Here is a 17,034-nt window from a genome sequence, read left to right on the forward strand (position 1 = left end):
TGTAATGAAAGTAGATTACAACCCAAGTGCTTGTAGTTGGTAACAGTAGGTGGCAGTGTGACTATATATACTTCAGTAGTATTTCTGATCATTAAATGGTGCCCAGATAGTAAATGCCTAACTTGATCCATTTGATTGAGCACTAGTCCATTCCCCACTCCTTCCTTGATTTTTAATCATTGTTATTTAAACAGGAATCACATAGTCACCAGATGTAGTAAAATTCAGGCCATCAGCAACTACTTGGTGAGAAGTCCAACTTGGTTACATATCTGCAACAGAACTTGATTTATATAATCAATAAATCTGTTTTTTTTTCTTAATTCTTGCCTAGTTAGGGCTAAGGGAGTAATGCAGTGACTTTCAGAGAGTCAGATTTCAAATATGCAGCAACAGAACACGCTTAAAGACCTGCAAGAGAGCACAGTTTGGAATTAGAGACATTTATGCTCATGTCACATTGGCAGTGCTGAATTATGAGAATTAAGACTTTGGGAAAAGAGAATACGTGGAAGAAGTTGCACAAAATTGAAAAAATTGGTTAATGCTATTTGCTGTTCACTATGGCGCTGTGTCTGAACAAAATAAGTCCATTAATTGTGACCCTTATCCTGTCTGCTGATTAGTGAAGAGAGAGCGGACGATTTCCTGGCTTTGTTTGATAGCTCTGCAGATGGGAGGAAAAAGCTGTCCAGTTTGAGCAAGACATCCCCAGAGAAGAAGACCACTTGGAATGTTCTGGTAATTATAAATGAACTAAGTCACTAAATTGATACTATAGCCAGGAACGTTACCCTTGATGCTTCAACAAGATTGTGCCATTCTTTCTTCAGAATTCTGCACAGTTTTATTTGTCAATTTCCGTCTGCACTTTCCAGAAGTATTGATCGTTTCCTGGAGTACAGTTTCAACTACTAAATGCCCCTCACTTCTCTGGAGGCTCAAATAGTATTTTATCCCTTTGATCTCCTCAATGTAATTAAGCTTTAAGTTATTTGAACAGCTATTCAAGCTGCAATAACGTAAGTAATGTTAAAGTGGTACAGTAATAAACTGAAACAGCTTTGTACAAAGATTATTTTGAAAGCTTGCCCTTTTTAGATTTTTTTCAGTATATTACATCTATTGCCCCGTCAAATCTTTTACTAATTACCTCCTCACTTGAATATGCTGATGTCTGAACAGTCACTTGTACAAATATACAAAGTCAGAACCCTCGAGCCTGTTGTGCCATTGAGTACAATCTGTTTATGTTTTGAATTCTTCATTCCCATCCGCTCCTGAGATGCTGCTCGGCCTGCTGTGTTCATCCAGCCTCACATTTTATTATCTTGGATTCTCCAGCATCTGCAGTTCCCATTATCTCTCATTCCCAGTAACTATTTGTTCTTTTGCCTAACAAGAAACTATCTACCTGTCTCTCAAAAATGTTCAATGACCTTGTTTCCTCCACTTTTTGCGGCAAAGTTCCAAAGGTGCACAACCTTCAGAGAGGGAAAAAAATGCTCATCATGGATCATGAATGGATGAGCCTGAATTGTAAAACAGTGCCCTCTAGTTCTGACTGACCCATAAGGGGAGATAACCTTTCCAAGTCCAGACCATTGTCAAGACCAATCAGGATCTCGTAAATTTCATCTAAATCACCCGTCACTCTTGCAAATTGCAGTGAAACTATGTCCAGCTGATCTTAACTTATCCTCATAAGAAAACCCACTTCATTCCCGGTATCAATCTAGTAAACGTCCTCTGAACTGCATTTACATCCTTTCTTAAACAGGAAGACCAAAACTGTACACAGTAATTACCTTCAAAAACTTTGATTTCAATTGTACTATCTCAAAAAATGTCTTTCCAAGAAGGACCAGCTGAACTACATTAACAAAATGCTCTGGACTTGAAGTACCAGCTCTTGCCTTTTAGCTTGGTATCTGTGGTCTTTTTATTGAGCTGTTCATACAACGTTTCATGTGCATGGTTTTCAACTAATTCGGCATTGCTTTGCATTCAATATCCAACTGCTTCTTCATTTGACACTGTTTATATTTTAGGATGCAAATTATCCAGGAAACATTGCATTCCATAATAAAAAGGTTTCCTGAGATGCAGTGGCTGCTAACTCAGTTGTTAATTTTAAATCTGCAATAAATTTTTTTTTGTTAAAGATATAAAGAGATATGAGTCAAAGGCAGCTAAGTAGAATTGGGCCAAACATCAGCCATGATCTCATTGAATGGTGGAACAACTCAAGAGGCTGAATGGCCTACTCCTGTTTATCTATTCCGATAGAAATTCTCCATCTAGTTGTTCATATATTTTGGAATGATACAGTTTTATTTTGAAGTGATTAATCCATGAGATGTAAGTAATTTATTATTAACTGCCAGAAGTTATAAGTCTCACCAGATCTTATGCAATGCTAAAATACACCAGGCAGAATAGAATTGTCTTGCTGTCAAAACATTTTTTCATGGAACTTGAGTGCAGTAGTTGTGCTCTACAATGCTGTCTGTAAGCTAACATTCTAGTAGTTAAAGCTTGAAAAATGTCCCCTTAAACTGTCATGCTGAGTGGTCATGTGTTAATTGCATTTATAATGGGAAGTTGAGAAAGCTCTGCCATTAAACTCTATCTCAGTGTGTTTCTGTGAGCCTTTGAAGATGAATTATTCTGGCAATTCCTCAGCAGCTAATTTGCTTGAGTGTCATGCTACAACTTAGTCATGCTGCCCTGAGTTAACAGGGAATGTGGGAGTCTTGGTATATGGGTCAAAATGCTTTGGATCATTTACTATGTCTCACTCAATTGTAGATTGTGAGAGATGACAGCCATTGCATGAGATGAAACCTAGTCCGAGACCTGTAGAGAATGTCAATTGACAATCATCTAACACCTTAACCTTTCCAGTAAGATGGCGGTGGAGTAGGGCTTCTGAGCCTGGGCCTCGTCTGTTTTTCTTTTCGTAGCTTTTTTTTCTCTGTTCTCTCATTTTTTTTCCTTCAATTTTGTTTTAAAACTTGCATCTTGGTGAAGAGCTGGGTCACACCTACAGCATCGGTGGCAAGTGGGCCTGGGAGCATGGATTCAAGTAGGTCCAGCAGCATAGACTCGTGGCGACAGCATCAGAAGCAAGTCTGGGTTCCCAGCACCTTCTGCATGGTTGAGATAGTTCTAGTGCAGACTGCTCCTGTGGAGTCAAGTTTGGGCTCCTGGCAGCATCTGCTTCCAGCACAGATTCGTGGAGGCGGTGGTGGAGGTGAGTTTGGGCCCAGTACGACACCTGGTTGCACCAGCATCAGCTGCATCGGTGAGGTGGGCCCAAAGTGGAATCAAGTTTGATCCGGTTTGGTAAATGGCACCATCAATGGCATCTGAGATGGTGAGATCCAGCAAGGACTTATAGTAGCAAGGACATCGGTAGGGGTGAGATGGCGCTGAAGAGTGGTGGCTTTCATTCCAACGGCAGCGCACAGCGAAGGGGATTCGTACCTTGCCACCAGGTCAATTGCCCATGATGGAGCATTTAACAGGAAGAACTGCCAAGTTGGAAACTTTATTTCTTCATTTTTATTTGCCTTTATATTCTATGTTTTGGTTATTTTTCTGTGCTTTAAGATGGCTCCAGAGAATGGCAATGCTATACCACACTTTTCACTGTATTTTGTAACAAGATACACATGGCAAAAAATAAACCAAATAAATAAATCAAACCAAATTTGGCGTGACGAAATTAGAAGTTCTGGTCTTTGATTATTCCTAACCTATTTGATTGTAACATGTTATCAGCTGAAGGATAGTCTATTCATTTCATTATCTTGTAAGCCTCAATCATATCACCCTTTAAATGTAGGCTTCTCTGAAATGCAGAATTCCAATTCTTTTCACCTATCTTGATAACAAAGAACAAAGAAAATTACAGCACAGGAACAGGCCCTTTTGGCCCTCCAAGCCTGCGCCGATCGAGATCCTCTGTCTAACCTGTCATCTATTTTCTAAGGGTCTGTATCCATTTGCTCCCCGCCCATCCATGTACCTGTCCAGATATATCTTAAAAGACACTAATGTGTCAGCGTCCACCACTTCCACTGGCAACACGTTCAAGGCACCCACCACCCTCTGTGTAAAGAGCTTTCCACGCATATCTCCCTTAAACATTCCTCCTCTCACTTTGAACTCATGACGCCTAGTAATTGAGTCCCCCACTCTGGGGGGGAAAAAAGCTTCTTGCTATCCACCCTGTCTATACCCCTCATGATTTTGTAGATCTCAATCAGGTCCCCCCTCAATCTCCGTCTTTCTAAAGAAAATAATCCTAATGTACTCAACCTCTCTTCATAGCTGGCACCTTCCATACTAGGCAACATTCTGGTGAACCTCTGCTGCACCATCTCCAAAGCATCCACATCCTTTTGGTAATGTGGCGACCAGAACTGTACACAAGACTCTAAATGTGGCCAAACCAAAGTCCTATACAGCTGTAACATGACCTGCCAACTCTGGTACTCAATACCCCATCCGATGAAGAAAAGCATGCCGTATGCCGCCTTGACCACCCTATTGACCTGCGTTGCCACCTTCAGGGAACAATGGACCTGAACACCCAGATCTCTCTGTTCATCAATTTTCCCTACAACGTTTCCATTTACTGTATAGTTCGCCCTTGAATTAGATCTTCCAAAATGCATCACTTTCCATATGCCTGGATTGAACTCCATCTGCCATTTATCTGCCCAACTCTCCAGTCTACCTATATTCTGCTGTAATCTGTGACAGCCCCCTTCACTATCTGCTACTCTACCAATCTTAGTGTCATCTGCAAACTTGCTGATCAGACCACCTACACCTTCCTAACTGAAATGATTAATTCTGGGATTAAGTCTAGTGGGCCTTTCTTCCTCCTTTCCAAAACTTTGGTATTACCTGCCAAAACTAGTCATCATATTGCAGTTAAGGCCTGATTGTTTTCAACAGGGCTTCTCAATCAGTTGGTTACGATCACAAAGTAATAGATGTTGAAATCAAAAGCTCTGAGGTAGCAGGGTGCTGTGAACCTTGGACTGGCTTTGAATAGCCTCAAGACGTCTTTAAATCCTAGTTTTGTTTTTGTTTGGTGCGGCCTAGTGGGACTGTTCTTTGAGGTGCACTTGCTATTGCAAGTATATGTAAGTATTAATCTTGCTGGAGAAACTCAGCCTTTTAATCAACTGCCTTCACCTTCCCCCTCCATGTGGCAATGAGGGTTGAAATTGGTTGGTGAGGGATGAAGAAGGAACGAGGAGGTGAACAACTCTCCTGCCCTCCAGATTTCTGTCCAGGATCACAAACCATCTAATGCATTAAAGTAAGGCCTACTAGGGACAAGTTTTGAAAGCTTTGATCTATGAGGATGATATTACTTACTGACTTAGTTGTCCTTTTAATGCTTCCCAATATCCTATTTGCTTTCACAGTGTGATTTGAGAATCTGTGTACCTGGAGGTATGGATTTCTTTCTTTCTTCATCCACTTTAATGCTTTCCTTGAAGAGTGTGTGAATGAAGACAGCCTTCCATCCACGGACTCCACTTACAGGGCTCACTGCCACAGAAAGGCTGCCAACATCATCAAAGACGAAATCACACCCTTGTAATGATCTCTACAAACTCTTCTGTCAGGCAGAAGATAAAGAAGCCTGAACACTCCCACGAGCAGGTTCAGGTACAGCTTCCGCTCGGCTAATGAATGGACTCTCGAGTCTCCAATAACGCTGATCTTGTTAACGTTGATCGCGCCGAGTGCGCACATTGTGTAATGTAAGCTATATGCCTCTGTCAAAGTTTTTTTTGGTTTGTTCATCCATTGTTTATTATGCTTGTAAACAAAGCTTTTCACTGTATTTTGATACACGTTTCACTCAATAAAGAGAATTCACCTCGCATCATTCACATTGTCTAACATGTTTATGAATTGTGCTGTCTGAAAGCTTGCAGATTTTTCCCCCAATTTCTTTGTTCAGATAATGTATTAAAATAGCAAAGAGTAAAGGACCCATCCTGAGTACCTATAGAACACTACTGTTCGCTTGCATCAGGGAGCCAGTTGCACATATTATCACTGTAACTCCCAGAGGTTTTAATTTTGTAGAGAAATCTCTGGTTGCACCTTATCCATAAAAGCTCCTGGATGCCTATCTCGACTCACGGACAGATGCACATATTCACACCACACACACAGACATACACACAGCAACGCAGCAAATAGAGAGTCACACATCACACACATGTATATACGCGCGCACACACACACACACAGCTGATGAAAGTCAGCAGGTCTGGCAGTATTTGTGGATACAAAAATAGAGTTAATGTTTTGTGTTCAGTATGAATCCTTCAGCATCTTGGACCATCAACAGCGGCGACCATTGCAATCATCTTTGAAGTTCTCAGTTTTTTGATGTCTCTTTCCGGTCGGCCCTCTTCTTGAGTGACAGAGACAGACTTTCTAGCCTGTATTTACTTCTGTAGCCTCAAAACTATCTTCCATCCTGTCAAAAAGTGAGCCTTTTCAAATTGCAGACTGTAGGCAATATCTTTGATATGGGAAGGTTCTCAATGTAAATTAGAATAGGAGATGAGAATATCTATTATGTCTCCGATTGAGATGTTGACTGGTTTTGTTGTCCTTGAGTAAAATGTTAATGTCTCCTCAGATTGGCATTAGTTTAATCCAATGTGGTTTCATGAAACCTGGCCAAACTGTGGGTCAGGTGATGCCCGTGGATATTTTAAAGTAAGTCCTTCCGGGTCCTCTCTGAACCTTTTTCTGTCCATGAAAATCCAGGTGCTAAATTGACCAGAGGAATTCACAGATCAACAATCCTTTTTCTGTATTATTGTGATGGCAGTAATTTTTTAAAAACTGCAGTTAAGTTTGCAAGACATGCTTTTTTCGTGAAACCATTGTTTGTCACAAGTATGCCTCTCTGTCCAAGCAGTGACTGACAAAATTCCTAATCATTTTCACAAACATTTTACCTCTGATGTCTAACTAATGGGACTGTAGTTACCTAGTTCAGCCTTGTCATCATTTCCTGTGCCTTGGTTGTACGTATTCATTCAGGCTTGATCATTTTATACTTTAGTATTGCTTCTGAGCTCTGTCTACATGCTGGATTGACTGGTGACCCAGTTGGAGACTTAAAAAGAATAGTAATCCTCACTTTCATGACCTGAATGTCTTATATTACAAAGAAGAATTTAGTACTTCTGTAATCTTGCGCAGTTGGATCTCCCCTAACTGATGTATGGAAATTATTTGAGTAAATTATAGTGAATAGATAAAGTTAGTTTTAAACCTAATGATGTCACATATGCTGTACTAAACCATATGGTTGAACAAAAAGCAACTTCATGTAAAAGATCATTCCACTGTACACATGACTTAACCACTTAATGACAAGTCATTTATTATTGATGAGAGCCAGGAAGTTAAAATGGCTATGTTATGATCCTAACTTCAGTACAGTGTAGAATAGAGAGTTTTTTTCTGTTTCAAATGCAAACAATTCATTTCAGAAACAGTGGATGAATTTATACCTTTGTGTAGAATAACCTGTTGTTTCCTCACTCTGGCCTTTGTTTCTTCCCAAATGGCAGGACGAGGAGCCCAGACCTTTCCCAGTTCCTGTTAGTGGTCGCAGCACCAGTACAACAGATGTGCCAGTCATGACGAAGAGGAGGGAGACCACACCTGTGTCACTAGCAGCCAACTTTACTGCCAACAATCGGTTAGTGGATGTCTAGAAAACTGTAATCCCAATATTGCAAGTATCTTTTGATCTTTTGAACATTGTGTAAATGTTTGACAATGGTCCTTTATTGTTTTTTATTAGTAAGCAGTGGAATTTTCCATTTTGTACATTGTTCTGCGTACTTCCAACACTATCAGTGTCTCGTTCTGGATACAACCGCACTTGGAAGAGGAGATGAGGATTCTTGATAATGTGCAGAGCAGGATTTTTTTTTGGACTGGCTCCCTGGATGAGGGATTTTAGCAGCTAGATTATATTGTTGATGCTAGGGTGTTTTTCTTAGAACAAAGGAGAGTGAGAGGTGAATTGACAGAGGATATAGGTTATGATAAACCTAGAGAAAATAGAAAGAAAAGCTGTGCCCGTAATCTGAGACAAAAGGAATAGGGGATGCAGATTCTGGGCTTTGGGGAAACGTTGAAGGGGGCCATGTAAGGCTTTTTTTTTCTATGCTACATGTGGAAATGCCCCAAAACTTGCTGCCTATGGCGGGTCATGGAAATGGTGCTGGTGAATGATTTCAAAATGAAGTTGGATGGGCACTTGAGAAAACTAAACTCTCAGTGCAATGGCAATAGAGTGGGAACTTTTTGGTTTGCTTTATGAAGGGCTAGCATGGATTCACTGGGCTGAGTTTCATTATGTGCTGTAATGCCTCTATGTCAGGAACAATGTATCTTACTGTGCCATTTGTTTATTTTTTTTCAACATGAAAAGACTCATCCTTCGTTGGCCCCATGATTTAATCACCTGCGATTAATATGTTAATTATTGTCCTGAAAAGTATAAATTAATTTATGAGTAGATTTGGGGTACTGCCGTTCATCGCAAAGGGTCAATTGCTATCTCTTATATTAGCTAGACTGACTGCCTTGATGGTGAAGCTCTTGCTTTTGTCGTCATCTCTGCTCTGTCTGAGAAAGTGGAATCTGGCTGTGCAGGCAGTCTGCCAGCTTGCTCACTTAGAACATAGTGATCTACTTGTTCTTCTTACAGCACTGTAATTTCAAAAAAGAAAGTTGTAGAATTGCAACAGTACAGAATCTTATCACAAACAAAACTTACCACCAGAGTCTTTCCTGGAGCTCAGCAGCTCAAGGTTGGCTTTCACATCAAAGTGTACTTAATTAGATTCAGTTTGCCACTTCTGCTTTTAATCACTATCCAGTTATCCCTGCACTAAGTAGAGTGTAGTGAATAGAAATGAACAGGGCAGGCATGTGCAATTAGGATGATAGTTTGTGTGGAATAGTTGTTTCCATGATGTAATTTTTACCTTAAGTTGATCATGCATGGGAGTTTTGTCACTGAAAGGGTGGGACGATATTTGTGATTATTTGCCGGATAATTTGGGGAAGGTAAATCTGAGAGTGGAATTTTTTTCTGTGGCAGAGTTGGAGATGGGATGGGTGTTTAATTAGGTAGAATGATGGTGAGCTAAAATGGTGGAGGGATGTGCTACGGTGTTCAATTCTTTTGTTGACTTTTATTTTGCAGAGCTGTTAATGGTGATAGTTGTCCTGCAGTTTTGCCCACCAAATGGTTTCCGATGCCATAACTAATTTTTGGTCAATAATAAGAGTGTAAAGCATCAAAAATCACCTTGTCAATACTAGCTTACCCTTGATAAATTGATAAGAAAGTGATAACTGTGGATGATTTAAGCACTAACTGTAGAAACATTCAGCACAGACGGAAGCTATTTGGCCCATCATGTCTGTGCAGCTCTATCCAATTAGTTAAACTTCCTTGCTGTTTCATGTACTCTGCAAATGTCAGTCTTTCAACAATATATCCAGTTGCCTATTGTAAATTAGGATTCTATCTCCAGCACTTTATCAGGCAGTGAATTCCAGATCAGTATATAATCATAATTCCATAATTGATAGTAAAAGTTCTTCTCATTCCTCACCCCTGGATTATGATCATAGAATCCCTACAGCATGGAAACAGGTCCTTTGGCCAAACAAGTCCACACCTACCCTTGGAGCATTCCACCCAGATCCATCCCCTTATAACCCACCTAAGCTACACATCCCTGAGCACTGCAGGCAATTTAGCATGGCCAATCCACCTAACCTGTACGCCTTTGGACTGTGGGAGGAAACCAGAGCACTTGGAGGTAACCCACACAGACACAGGGAGGATGTGCAGACTCTACACAGACAGTCGTCCGAGGGTGGAATAGAAGCCGGGTGAATTATCTTAAACTGTACACTCTGGTTACCAATCGCCCTGCCTCTGGAAACTCTTCCTCCCAACTTCATCCCATTAAAACCTCTCATTGTTATCAGTGTAGCCATCAGATATCCTCTTGATCGTCTCTGCTGCAAGGAGAATAATCTTAGCTTTTCTAGACTGTTCTAGACTAAATTAAATTGTATATGAAACAACATAAATTCCACATACCCGTGCAGTTTGTCAAGTGGTTATCGTGGAATGGTTGGTGTGATTTGCTTTGTGGATATGGAGTTTTCATAGAATCCTGACAGTGTGGAAACAGGTCCTTCGGCCCAACAAGTCCACACTGAATCTCAGAGCATCCCACCCAGACCCATCACTCTATAACTCAGCTGAACTACGCCTCCCCGAACACTATGGGCGATTTTAGTATGGCCAATCCACCTAGCCTGCACATCTTTGCACTGTGGGAGGAAACCGGAGCACCCGGAGAAAACCCACACAGACATGGGCAGAATGTGCAAACTCCGCACAGACAGTTGCCGGAGGGTGGAATTGAACCTGGGTCCCTGGTGCAGTGAGGCAGCAGAGCCAGTTGCTGTGCCGCCGTGCCGCCCTTTATGTTATAAATGCATACTTTACAGTGTGTAAGATGCTTGATGGATTTTGAAATATGCCTGCACCCCGTGAATCAATAAATAAAAATCATGGTTCTAACTCTTTTTAAATCAACTCCATTGCAGTGAGGTTTATTTATATTTGAGCATGGAAGCCTGAAGCAATTCAACTGTACCTTGCTTTAGGAAGAGATTGTGACTGGTGGATTTTAAATCCACCAAATAAAATCTGGAATTACTAAATCCAGTCTCCATAATGGTGACCAATGTCATTGCATCTGTCCTGTAATTCAACATGTTGAAAGCTGTCAGGATTTACTCAACAAAGCCAAAATAGTTTGTGCTTAACTTGAACAGTGTCTGCCAATGCTTGGCTTAACAAACTGACTTCATTGCAAGATATTCTGTCTTTGTGGGCCGAATAATTTTTAATTTGCTTGTTTTACAGGAGTAACAAGGGAACGGTTGGGAATTCTGTCACCACAATGCTGCACAACAACTACCCAACTATTGATAAACTTTTGACCCCAAAGAGTTCCAACCAGAAAGCCACATCTCTGAAGTAAGTTCTAGATTCTTCTAGAATATTGGAAACTATTCAGATATCAATTTAAAATCACATTATTCTCACCTAATTATGAAATGATAATGTTTGCAGCCATATGCAAAGTAAGATATCTTTCCTGTGTGGTCTGATTTTATTAACACATACAACCAAAAATATCAGCAGATTCTATATCACATTTCAGTCTGCAGTTACTCTTTGGAACTCAGTATGGTATCTTGGATTTTATCAATGAGAAGGGTACAGCTTTTGGCTTTGGTGGGTCAATGGCATTGTATCAATCCTTCTAAGGCTAGTGGCAACAGAATAAATCCCGAAAAGAATTGAACATCAGTTTTCAAGATGTATCTCACAGATGTAGGCCCAACCTCGAAAGGAAAATAAAATCAACAGTACAACATGTTCCACCAGGGCTATTGAGGACGTTCTATAGGTCTCCAAGTTGAGGCTCCTTTTCTTGTAGAGATCTGGGAGTTCCTTGAAGTATGGTACAGACAGAGTTGACTGTGTAACGTTTTGCATGTTGTGCTTCAGAAAGCTGGGATTAGACGAAACGGGAAGTGATGGACAGTGAGGAGCTGTGAGAATGGTAATATTCTGCAGTCAAAAATAAGGATGTTGATTAGGAGAGCATCATCATCATGATAAAGTGCAACAGCGCAAAATGCTGGATAGGAATTAGTTCCATTGTAGGCAGTTGTCCTTAATTTGAGTGAAGACATCATTCATTGACTGGAAATATGCTGATGTTGGAAAGGCAAGGAGCTCCTGTTTATTCCTGAATGCAAACAAAACTTATCAGTTTGTTCTTCTCTTTCCTGTTGTGCAATGAAAGTTAATGTTACAAATTATTAGAACGTTTCACAACATTTGATGCTCCCACATTCAAACATGACAGTGGCTTGTGCTAGTTTGTTTATGAGGGATCGAATAGCTGTTTTTCAGGCAGGGTTTCTGACACAATATGGTGAAAGGAACGGTAGAATCTGTAGCTTCATTCTTGCAGTTTATGATGTAAAGTGAAAATATATTTATAAATGAGAAATTCTATTTACATTGAGATGTCTCCCTGGACATCTTTGTGCACTCAGGCTTTCTTTTTCCTTTTAATTCCACTATGTGGATGTAGAGTCCTATGGTCTGTGGCTGGCATGGAGGAAGTGAGCTGGTCTTGGTGTTTTGGATGGATGTCTGTGGGGGCGTTTCTGCCTAGGGTGCCCTGACACCCTGAGGGAGTCCTGGCCAGATACAGTCTCACCTTCCTTGGCTTGAATATGCATGGGGTGAAGGTTGCAGGCCTGGAGTGAACTGTCTTGACCTTCACTTCCATATTTTCTCCAGCAATGAGACGAAGACAAGGATTGAAGATGATAAATCCTGCCATTTCAATACTGTCTTACTCCCCAGGGAATCAGCTTTATACTTCACTTTTCTGTTTTCCTACTGAATGTCTCTTCATAGATAGCAAAAGTTTTGTTTTTAATGAGCTAATTGAGCATTAACATCGTGGTATTGTTTGGAACTTGATTTTACTGTCCTTCATAAAAATTAATTTTGTTAAAATGAATTTTTCATACATACCCACTGTTCAAGAGCAGGCATTTGAATGAGGTGTTAGGTTATCATTGCATATGAGCTAGCACTGCAATGTGAGTTATTCTTAATGCTTTCTCAGAAATTAAGATGTGAAATGTTTATCTTTTTTGTATATGTGGATTCTAAGGCACATCTGTTGAAATGTTTGTATGTTTTGACAGCAACATGGTTAAGATGCCAACTAATGAGGAAAATAGCTTGGATCAGAGCTCCTTTAAGAAATCACAGAAAAACCTATCCAGTAATAATGTTGTAACAAGAAATAACACAACCTTCTTAAAGAAGAAGAAGGAAGTGACTGAGGAGGAAGCAGAAAGGTCAGTTTTAACATTTGGTAAATGTGGCTAAGAAGCAGTTATAATTTGTGATGCGTGATAAGAATCTACGTTGTATTTTCTAGCTACATCATGACAGGAGTATTGAACATTTGATCCCACAGACCTTGAAATTTGACTGTCAAACTCCGTGGTTGTCTTTGTACTATGTTTTACTGTGTTTAGGTTAGCTTTCAGAAATCATTTGTTAATAAATACTGACTTGGGAGATCAAAACCTGTCTACTTGAAATATGTGCAAATTCATAAGAAGCGATATTGGAACAATGGGCAAAATCTTCTGATCTCACTGGTGTTGAGTTGGGAGTTCGGAGGATATTTAATTAGGCAAAATAATGGTGACCTGAACCCCATAGCTTTCCTGCTCCTGAGCAGAGAAGCCGATGTTTGACTGCTGCTTTGCCAGTAGAGACTCACTCAAAGGTTTTGACACACTACAGCTGGGATTAACCAAGATCTCAGGAAGGGGTGAGGTCTGTCACCATGCAGTGTGCCTAACAGATGAAATGGTAGAGACCACTTGTGACCTACAGCTGGGTAGGTTGTTTTTGGGAAGGAGTCTAAGATAATCAATGCCCGAACATTGGAAAGGCAGGAGCCCACTAAAAGCCGACCCCTGTTTTGCTTTTAACTCCCTCTGAACCTCCCTTCTCACATATTTCCCATCTTGTGAGATGGAACTCCAAGACTGAGGAAGGGTTGCCTTCTTGGCAGCAGCCTTGGAAACCTAAATGGCACTGCTGAGTACAAGAACTGCTAGCCTTTGATTCACTGGAAGCTCTTGCTTGGCAAGATCCACTGCAGGTTCTTGATTCCAGGGGAACACCTACTGGTAGTCTTGGCACCACCTGATTTGTATGTAACATGAGTGACCTTCCCAAGACAAGGCAGTATGGGACTCTTGCTGGTTCTCCAGCTGGTAGGCATGAGTGGCATGGCTGCTCAGTGGTTAGCACTGCTGCCTCACAACAGCAGAGACCTGCATTCAATTCCACCCTCAGGCCGCTGTCTGTGTGGAGTTTGCACATTCCCTCCATGTCTGCATGGATTTCCTTCCATGCTCTAGTTTCCTCCCACAGTCCAAAGATGAGCAAGTTAGACGGTTTGGCCATGCTAAAATGTCCATTGTGTCCGGGGATGTGAAGGCTAGGTGCGCAAGCCATGGAAAATTTACAGTTATATGGATAAGGTTAGTGCAGACTCAATGGGCCGAATAGCCCGATTACACACTGCAGGGATTTTATGATTGAATAAGACCACCCAACAGTTATTGCAAGGGTCTGCACTGTGTAGGTAACGGTTAGTTAGCAATTGGATATCCTTTTCTTGCGGGATCTAATTGTGCTGTCTTAGCAAATCCCTGGTTTACAAAAGGCAGTTGTATCTTTTCAAGTTATTGTTATATTTCACTGTGCTTTTAAGAAATCTGTTTTTCTTAGGACTCTACTAGTTGCTTCATTCACTCAGGACTGTATCTGAAATTTGTGGGGTGAGGGCCATGGGAATCAGTATCTTTCTTATAGGCTGCTTGAAGGCACTAAATATTTTTGAAACAGACTATAGATATCTGTGTTGCACATGTAACTACTGGCAAAGTCAACCCTAGAATTCTATAGGGTGTAGGTTGTGGAGGAAAGAAAGGAAAGTAACTTTCCTGCTTGGAAGTTGTACTGTGAGGACTGTCTGCCCTACAATGTACAGTGACCCACACTCCATGGGAAGTATTTTCTGGACAGTCTTAATTGACTGTGACCACTACAAGCTTTTTGTTGACGTTGCCACTTATTTAGAAACCAGATTTGCCTCCCCTAGTTCATTGAGTGTTGTCGCATGCCTGTAGCTTGTTCTCCCTGTCTATAAACCTTAAGGAAGTTTTGGTCGTCAGCTAGGATATCATACCTCTGCCCCAATCACAGTGAATAACTTGCCTTTAGAAGTGGTCAGCAAATTCTTCTACCTTGAGTCCGTGCTGATAGACCACCTGTCCTTTGGTGTGGAACTTGACATGCACTTAGGGAAATGAGCTAGCACCTACAGCTGACACTCAAAATGTGCATGGATAACATCAAGTTGACCCTTAGGGTCAAACCAATTATGTGATTATGTGGCCTGTGTTCTCAGAACCTTGCTGTGTGGCTGTGACCACTTATAGCTATTGGGAAAAATTGCTAAATAATTTCCAGCTTTACAATCTTCAGTGCCGTATGGTATACCCTGAATGACAAAATCATGAATGCACAATCCATTCAAAGATAGACCTCCTAGGTTATTTTTGCAGTTGTCAAACTGAGGCATTTACTTTGGCTTGGTCATGTTCATCCCATGGACTTGCTGTATGTTGAAGTACACAGAGACATGTGGCCAGCAGGATATTCAAAGCTTTGTTACATTGATGCTGATGGATGATGTTGTTAGGAAGTTGTGTAGAGTAATGGTGAGTTGGAACGCAGGAAGCTAGAATTTGTTCATAAAAAAAAAAGAGAGAAGAGTGCATGGTTCCTTTTAAGAGGTAAAATACTTTTCTAAGCTTCGAGATTTACGCAGAAGTGTCTGTATGTAGCTGAAGACGTACAGCCAATTCTGAAATTGAAACATGTATCAATTGGCTGTGTGATTGATTGGCTTGCTTTGAATTTTTGGCATCTAGCTGGAATCAGCCAATTAATTTAAACTAAGCACTTAACGATTGAAAGCCAATTGAATTTAAATCTGATGGTTTTGACAGCCCCGGATAAATGTTACTGTAAGAAAACTGATATGACATCCAAGGCATATTAGGAGAGGATTTTGCAAATCTATGTGAAAGTGAATTGCCATCTGAGAAATAAGCATCCAGTTCTCACAAGAAATCACTAAGTTGTCTAAGAAATCACGGCCTATCCATAAAAAGTACCATGACACTTCTAGCTAAGAATCCTCACAGAAGACTTGACAAAGGAAACATCCCTGACACCCTAATCAGCGGAAGAAAAACGTTTGAGTTGAGAACAGCAGAAGAAAGACATGTAGACTTTGAGAGACTAAGTTTTAATATATTTTCTTATTACTTGGGTTTATATAAGTGGGATTTGTGTTTATTGGAACAACATACCAGTAGAATTTAGTTCAGTTCGGGAGTAGTTAGTAGTTAAGGGGGAATTGTTTGGTTTCTTTGTAATTCTGTTAATTTGTTCACTGTTAGGGTTACACAAATAAATTGTTACTTGTTACTTATAAAGTGACTATCAGGGATTTTCTTTCATTTAACTGCATTTTTTTTTAACAGATTAGAAAGGTTAGGTGAGATTCTTTGGGTGTTTCAGGTTTAATTATTAGAAGGGAACCTCTACTGCCGTAACAGACTGGGGACTTGTGTTTTGGTTTAATTATCAGAGGGGTTCGAACTTCTCTCCATAACAACGTGAAGACCCTAAACATTGATAATTACATCTGAGAATCACTAGGTGATAACATAGAAAATTCGCAACCGCTCCTTTGGGTTGGCATGACCACTAACTGCAGCAACTTGGCAAAAATAGCAGCCCAGAATTATGGTTGGTATCTTCATGTACAGCACTTTGGCAGAATCGGTTACTCAAGCATTGGGATCCTCACCGTTACCATAGGTGCAGCAAATTGAAAGTACCCTGTCAGAAAAGGATTTGTTTACTGTATGTTCATTATCTTTTGGAGATGGGAGGATGTTGGAACAAGCCTAGAGTGTGAAGAGCTGAAATTATTGCTGAATGTACAAGCTGAGCAGCTTGAAACTGATCACGACTGCAAATCCCAAATAGCTCGATAGTACATCTCAATTTTTCTCTTGATGATATGATGCTGTTTAGAGTCACTTTGAGGCACTGTAGTCAGTTGTTAATTGATTGCATGTTATATTTAGTAACATGCCAGCTAATTGACTCAGCCACAGAATAGATGATTCAAGGCTGTGGTGCAGTACTGTGCATGTATCTAA

The 17,034-nt window shown here is 40.5% G+C and overlaps 1 protein-coding gene across 7 annotated transcripts in view; it reads left to right on the forward strand.

Annotated features, from left to right (window-relative positions):
- Nucleotides 1-17,034, forward strand: part of cep131 (centrosomal protein 131) — a 128,169-nt gene that overhangs the window by 19,716 nt on the left and 91,419 nt on the right. For 6 of the 7 annotated variants that reach the window (XR_009447070.1, XM_059653653.1, XM_059653657.1 and 3 more), the window contains exons 4-7: nucleotides 627-741; nucleotides 7,635-7,765; nucleotides 11,036-11,149; nucleotides 12,910-13,065. Coding sequence is in view for 6 of the 7 variants with exons in the window: in XM_059653653.1 (XP_059509636.1) it covers nucleotides 627-741; nucleotides 7,635-7,765; nucleotides 11,036-11,149; nucleotides 12,910-13,065 (516 nt within the window). In the remaining variant the exon portion in view is untranslated. The remainder of the gene's footprint in view (nucleotides 1-626; nucleotides 742-7,634; nucleotides 7,766-11,035; nucleotides 11,150-12,909; nucleotides 13,066-17,034) is intronic. The other variant, XM_059653658.1, reaches the window with a different exon arrangement.

The sequence above is a fragment of the Stegostoma tigrinum genome, chromosome 22 (genome assembly GCF_030684315.1).
Source record: "Stegostoma tigrinum isolate sSteTig4 chromosome 22, sSteTig4.hap1, whole genome shotgun sequence".
NCBI lineage: Eukaryota > Metazoa > Chordata > Chondrichthyes > Orectolobiformes > Stegostomatidae > Stegostoma > Stegostoma tigrinum.